This window comes from Coffea eugenioides, chromosome 2, assembly GCF_003713205.1.
Source record: "Coffea eugenioides isolate CCC68of chromosome 2, Ceug_1.0, whole genome shotgun sequence".
Classification (NCBI taxonomy): Eukaryota; Viridiplantae; Streptophyta; class Magnoliopsida; order Gentianales; family Rubiaceae; genus Coffea; species Coffea eugenioides.
The window spans coordinates 71,773,181-71,779,978 of record NC_040036.1 but is presented as its reverse complement, the minus strand read 5'-3'; the positions used below and the strand labels follow the sequence as shown (position 1 = coordinate 71,779,978).

The window sequence follows — 6,798 nt, the reverse complement described above, 5'->3', positions numbered from 1 at the left end:
GATCTGACTTCTAATTGATTAACTAAATAGGGAAATTTTGAGAATATCACTCACGCGACTGGAATAAATCAATGTATTAAAAAAATCACAAGATTAAACTTCAAAGAAGTTTTATCTGGTAATTTTTTATACGATTTAGAAGTTTGATTTGCTCGTTTCATTATAATGTCACGAGTAGTATTTCTATAATACCTCTATTTTAGTTAGTCAATTAGAAGTCATATTGGTTTTAAATAGTAGTGCCATTGGGGGGTCCTTAATTGGAATTGCAAAATAAGTTTAAGTATCAAATTAGTCAGAAATAAAAGTTAAGAACTAAATCGACATCGAAATTTAGGGATGAAATTAGACATTTTTCCTTTTTCTTATTTGTCCTATTATGGCAGTCGAAAATCAATGGAAAGGGGAAAGTGAAAAGGTTTCGTAGAAAATTGCCATTTTTTTGGATACTTTGGATATTTTAGTAAGATTTTAAGGGCAAATCGGCCGTGTCGCTCTTTTATCCCATCGGATTTAGCTTCATTTTAAATCATGTGGCAAATTAAGAGTTGGGGATAGTTAATTGCGAAAATTAAAAGTTTGGGGTACAAACTTCAGTCTAGGCATAATTGAGGAGGGCAAAATGCAATTAACTCAACTTAAAATCCACAATCCAAATTAGCTGCTTATCCGCAACGGATCTTCTGTCTCACATTCTGTGTCATTTTCTGTCCCATTTTTTATTATATTGCTATTTCTCCTACGTAAATATGATGTTTTAATTTTTTTTTTATTTTTTTAAGATCCAATAACTATTAATTGAGTAAAAAATAAATACAGTAGCTTCAAAAAATCAAGGCAGCAACCAAAAGCCCCTGCAGAAACATATATTTTCTTTCAAGAATTCTCTCGTCCTCTTCACTGTAAGGTTTCTTCACTTTTTCTCTTTTTTTTTTTTGGCTTTTAATTCTTGCTATTGATTTATTGTTTTAATCCGTTTATAGGCTAAAGCTCACCACCTGAACATGCGTATGGATGTGTTTTGGCTTGATTTTTTTTGTTCTTTTTGATGCTATTTGGTTCATGGTTTTTTTTTCTTTGATTCATCAATGTGATTGTGATCGAGATGCGTTCAATTTTTTTTTAAATCAGAGTTGTGATGTTGTTTACTAAGGTTAGAATTTTATCTGCATAAACTGGTTGGTTTGCTCCAAAAAAAAAAAAAAAAAAAAAACTGGTTGGTTTATCTGCATTTTGGGTATGCAGCCTTTCTGTATTGTTTTAAGTTCTCATTTGACGGTACTTTTTTGGTAATGAATGAGATGATGTTCAATTTTCTTTCTTTCTCAGCAGGATAATTGTGGATATTTTGGTATTTTTCCCCTTAAATGCTGTTTTTTTTGTTTTTTTTTTGTTTTTTTTTGGGCCGCCGGGGGGGGGGAGGGGTTCAAATTATCTGTCTTTTGGGCGATTCTGTAAGGTGCTTCACTTTTTCCCTTCTTTTTTGGCTTTTGATTCTTGCTTTTGATGTATTGTTTTACTCCGTGTATAGGCTAAAGCCCACCACCGGAACATGTGTATGGATGTGTTTTGGCTTGATTTTTTTATTCTTTTTTGATGCTATGTGGTTCATGTTTTTTTTTCTTTGATTCATCGATGTGATTGTGATCGAGATGTGTTCAATTTTTTTTTCCAAATCAGAGTTGTGATGTTGTTTACTAAGGTTAGAATTTTATCTGCATAAACTGGTCAGTTTGCTCCAAAAAAAAAAAACTGTTTGGTTTATCTGCATTTTGGGTATGCATGCCTTTCTGTATTGTTTTAAGTTCTCATTTGACGGAATCTTTTTGGTAATGAATGAGAACTGATGTTCAATTTTCTTTCTTTTCCAGCTGGATAATTGTGGATTTTTTGGTATTTTTTCCATTAAATGCTGTTTTTTTTTGTTTTTTGTTTGGGAGGGGGGGGAGGGTTCAAATTATCTGTCTTCTGGGCGATTCTGGAAGCGGCGAGTTGTCTTTTTTCCCCCTCCGTTTGAAGGGATTTTGGATGTTGTGATTGATTCTGGAGAATGGTTTTGTGTTAGCTGTAGGAGTTCTTTTTCCCCCATAAGTGTGCACAGGCATTTTTTGGTGATTCGGGATGGAGATAAAATGGTGTTGTGTGAAGGGATTTGATGTCATGGATTATTTCGGAGTAGAGTTCTTTTGATGGCTTTTATAGTACTTTTTTCTTTGCATGGGTGCATACACTTTTCTTGGTGATTATTGAAGGAGATGAATGGTGTTATGAAGGGATTTGGATGTTGTGGACGATTTTGGAGTAGGGTTTTGTGCTTGCTGTAGTAGTACTTTTTTCTGTGGATGGGTACACACATGACTGCATGTTTTTTTGGGTGATTCTGGAAGATGGAGCGGCGTTTTTTCTTGTGTTCTTGAAGGATTTGTGGATTGCTGATGAGTTTCTAGTGGGTTTTTGTGCTGGACCCCAAGATTGGTTATTTATATGTCATGGTTTGAAGCAGGTTCAAAAGGTCAACTATGGGGTCATTTGTTATTGTAGGTGTTATCAATTTTTGTAATGTCTTCCCTTGCTGTCTGGACAATTCACATAGACCAGTCAGGATTTGGAAAGTTGTTTTTTGACCAGTTAAATTTCTGACGGTTGCTTCTTTTATTTACATTGTGCACTCAATCATATGCTGCTTGTGCTTGCCTTTTTCTTTTCCTTAAAAAGACGCTAGATGTTTGTGGGCGTTGAGCCACTATTTATGCCTACCTTGTATAAGTGTAGCTGTGATTGTTCCGTGATTTATAGCTGCAGGTTTTTGAAAAGTTGCCATTGTCTTTGTACTTTGAAAACTGTGGCATGCACATCTGTTTCGTATGTGTTTGAGAACATGACACGTGGTTTATTATTCTATTTTTATGGGAATTATACATGATTCAAATTCTTTTCGAATGTTCATTTCTATATGCTGTAAATTTTGTCTTCTGCAGCAAAATGTGTTTAAGAAATTCGAAGTGTTGGAGCCTAGATTAGTCGTGCTCTCTGGTACTGCCAATAGCTAAGTATAAAGCTGAGGTAAATACTTGTATGCCTTGGTTAGTTTGCCCCCAGTGAATGCATCTGTGTTAATTTGTTGTCAATGAATTGTTAAATTTGGGCCTTTTGGCATTAACCTCCTATTATCATTTATCCTAGATGTGGGGGTATCCATTTAATTGTGACTGCACAAGTTTAGATTTAAAGCAGATTCTGAATATGCTTGTGATAGAGCATTTAATGGCTAGTGAAACGATGTTGCTTAGTCAATTTGAGATTTTCTTGTTATCTTTTGGTCGACTTGCTCCTTAAAGGGATATTACAGACAGGCCCCCACCCTCCTCCCTACCCAAAATGAAAAGAAGACATAAAAGAACCAAACAGAAAAAGTAGAAAACCAAAAGGAAATGAATGATTGGTTTTCCTTTAGGTTGGAAAAAAGGACGACTGGTCAGACCATTAGACATCTTTAAGGTTCACACTATTTATGACTCAATTCTAAGTCAGGAAAAATGATGCTGTATAAAATAGTGCAAGAAAAAAGTTTGGGAGTGCTTCGTCATTATGCAGAGATTTATATAACTGTTTGCTTGCTGATATGGAACAATTGATATGCTTGTCTCTGTGGATCCAATATGGATTGAAGGGCTAAAAGTAAGACAAAAGGAAGTTAATGAGAAAGATAATTGAACTAGTTTACTGAGACATTGCCAGAAATAGTCATGCTATGTATGGTTTTTGGTCGAGGGGTGTTCATTTTGACCTTGGTATTATGGAGAGAGGTTCTTCTTAGGTTGCTGGTAGCATACTATAGTTACATGTAGGATTCAACCAATTTGCTCTTTTCTGTATCGGAAACATCCTCGACGAATGTCATCTACATTCCAACTTTGGAAGTTGCCTTTTTACAAGTAATGCAAAGGATTGCATCTAAATTCACCATTGCAATTGCATTTTTTTTTCTTTTCTGTGAGTGGTCATGTGTTATGGACACTTAATCCAGCATAAGCTTCTCCATTGTCAGTTATCTAAATCTAATTTAGGTCGAATGGTTGATTGTTGGAAGGGAAATCCAAAAACTTTCTTGTTGTGGGGCCACCATTGAAGAATAATAGAGAAATGGGCATATGTGGAGTTGTGGTGTTTAATTATGACTGGCACCATATAAAGATTTTAGCTGTTGCCTATCTTCTTAACAAAGCTTCCATATAGTCAAAAGCACAACTATTATGTTTGGAGTTACTTATCCTCATTCAGATGGGTACTGGTCTTTCTGTTAAAATCTGTTTGGAACATGTAAAGAAATATTATTCTATGAAGAATGATGAAGGTCAGAATTTGTTTCTTTTTTTTCCTGATTCAAACATTGTCACATCTCTAGGTGTGGTTGCATGCTCATTCATAAGTTTCGTTGAATGCTATCTAGAATTAATATGTAATTCAGCTGATATAAATGCTTCAATGAGTATCGTGAGGTGATTCTCTTGCCTCCTGAGGTAAAAGTGGTTCTTGAAAATAAAAGGAAATGATAACTCTTCTTAATGATGAATTGATTGATATACTTGTAATGAAGGAAAGTAAGTATTGTTTCATGTAGTATAGACGAGTGTAGATTATGTCTTCTAGATGTTTAGCCTTTTTAAATCTTTGCTGTGGAAAATAAGTCTAGAAGTAAATAGTTTAGGCATCCAGAACTATTTACTTAGCATAGGATTGAGGTATTTGAATGCATAGGATTGCTATTAATGATCTGTGTCCACTTAGCATACACTTTTACACTGTAATCTCATGATACGTGTATGAAAAATAGACATGGTTTCTCCTTGTGTTGATGGAGTTGTCAAATAGGGAGATTTGGAGGAGGCAGACAAGGGGTTGATGGGTGGTTTGTTTGGACTTTCTCTAGAGCTTCTTGGTCTTTATTTATTTTTTGAGGTGCTAAACCTTTTGTTTTAGTTGAGGGTAGTTTTGTCCACGTATGAAAAAGTTTTAACAGCATCTACCATCTGTTAAGTCATGTTCTAGCGTATCTCTCTGATGTCAAGCACAGGAAGGATATTGAAAGGCCTGATTGTGTGTGTTCAAACTGATTGACTGACTATTTGTGCCAAGCCATATATGTCTGTTTTTCTTTTCTTTTTTTTTTCACTTGTTATTGCTTCAAATATGCTTATGAGTCATGAGAATCCCTCTGATTCTTTCTTTCAGCTGTTGATCATGAGTGCTGTGTGACCTCTCTCTTTGTCTGTTACTCTAAGTTGTTAATGTGATGAACAAGGAAATACCTAGTCGCTCGAATCCAAAACGAAGATGTACAGAAATTGAGAAATGCTACTTTGAATTCAAAGTTGCCCAGAATTGCAGGTATCAAAATTCAAGATGGATATAATAACTCAACTGCAAGAACAGGTGAATACAATTGCAGGTCTTGCCTTCAACACCTTTGGGACGCTTCAAAGGGATGCTCCTCCAGTTAGGTTGTCTCCTAATTATCCGGAACCTCCTGCTAATCCATCTAGTGCTGCAGAGGATGCAGCTAGTCTTGCTGAGCAACCAAAGCTCATGAGTGCTGCACTTGTCAACGCTGCCAAGCAGTTTGATCTGTTGGTAGCTGCCCTTCCATTAGCTGAGGGAGGTGAAGAAGCTCAGCTGAAAAGAATTGTAGAACTTCAGGCTGAAAATGATGCTGTAGGCCAAGAACTACAAAAACAACTGGAAGCTGCGGATAACGAATTAAAGCAGGTGCAGGAGTTGTTCAGGCAAGCAACAGACAACTGCTTGAACTTAAAGAAACCAGATTGAAGGCTAGGCAAATTTTCAGCATAATTGTGATAAGCATTTTGTAGTACTAATCTGTTTGGTAGCATTGCACTCTGCGGCAAGTAAATTTTTTTTTTTTTTTTGGCACTGTGAAATCCCATTAGAAAATCCATTCTTCATATCTATCTGAATTGAGCTTAGTATGTTTTCAAGTACGAGGAGAAAACAAAGTGAAGCTCCTGAGGATGGACGTTCATAAGTGAATTACCAATGGTCCATGTAAATATGAGCGACTAGTAGCACGGTTGCCAGCTCGCAAGGCAAGGGTGCTTTGTACCCACCAAAAAAAAAAAACAGATTATATTATTACCTCTGTTTCATTTTGATAATTCTAGTTTTTGTCACATAATTTAAGAAAACATAGTTAACTTTGTTGGAAAAATAAATATAGGTTGTTATTTTTTTAAAATATCTTTACATTAAATAGAGTATAACTTTATATTAATTATTTATAAAAACTTGAATTAATGGTTTATGAGAACATGAATTGATGGTTGAGAAAGTATCAATTCTCATTCATATATTAATATGTGTTGGAAAATCTAAATGTATTAAATGGGTTAGATTGTATTCAATAATAATCTATATTAAATAAAGTAGTTTATACTAATAACAATCTACATTGAATAAGGGTATTTTAGAGAAATTAAAAAATAATTACATTCTTCAATTAAAAAGTAGACTGCAATTTGAAATAAAGGAAAAAGGAAATCGGGACTGTTAAAGTGGGAGGGAGTATTTAAAACAGATTGCCGAACTTTGTTGTTTGCTGCCTTCAAATTGCCTTATTGCCAAAAAGCCGAACCTTCAAAGTACCATCAAGGCTTTGTTGGAAGCCGCGCCTTCCTTCCTACATTTCAAAGGCGTGAACTTTGAACTTCTGGAAAGATGAGTAGAAAAGACGGCTAAAATGTGTTCCTTGCAGACAAGTGTGTGATTGATCCTGTATTATGC

The 6,798-nt window shown here is 35.1% G+C and overlaps 1 protein-coding gene across 2 annotated transcripts; it reads left to right on the top strand.

The window, feature by feature from the left end:
- Nucleotides 1-838: 838 nt before the first annotated feature.
- On the top strand, nt 839-5,975 carry LOC113760635 (mediator of RNA polymerase II transcription subunit 21-like). Of its 2 annotated transcripts, XM_027303290.1 has the most exons (3): nt 839-902; nt 2,979-3,063; nt 5,233-5,975. In XM_027303290.1, exon 3 carries the CDS (start codon nt 5,404-5,406, stop codon nt 5,824-5,826), a length of 423 nt encoding a protein of 140 aa, XP_027159091.1. In that variant the 5' UTR covers nt 839-902; nt 2,979-3,063; nt 5,233-5,403; the 3' UTR covers nt 5,827-5,975. The 2 variants fall into 2 exon arrangements, with proteins under 2 accessions (XP_027159091.1, XP_027159092.1); XM_027303291.1 differs by lacking the exon at nt 2,979-3,063 and having other exon boundaries at nt 840-902.
- Nucleotides 5,976-6,798: the final 823 nt, after the last annotated feature.

What these genes read in the sequence shown, in the direction of transcription:
- LOC113760635 (XM_027303290.1), top strand. Translation starts at nt 5,404, where the DNA reads ATGGATATAATAACTCAACTGCAAGAACAGGTGAATACAATTGCAGGT.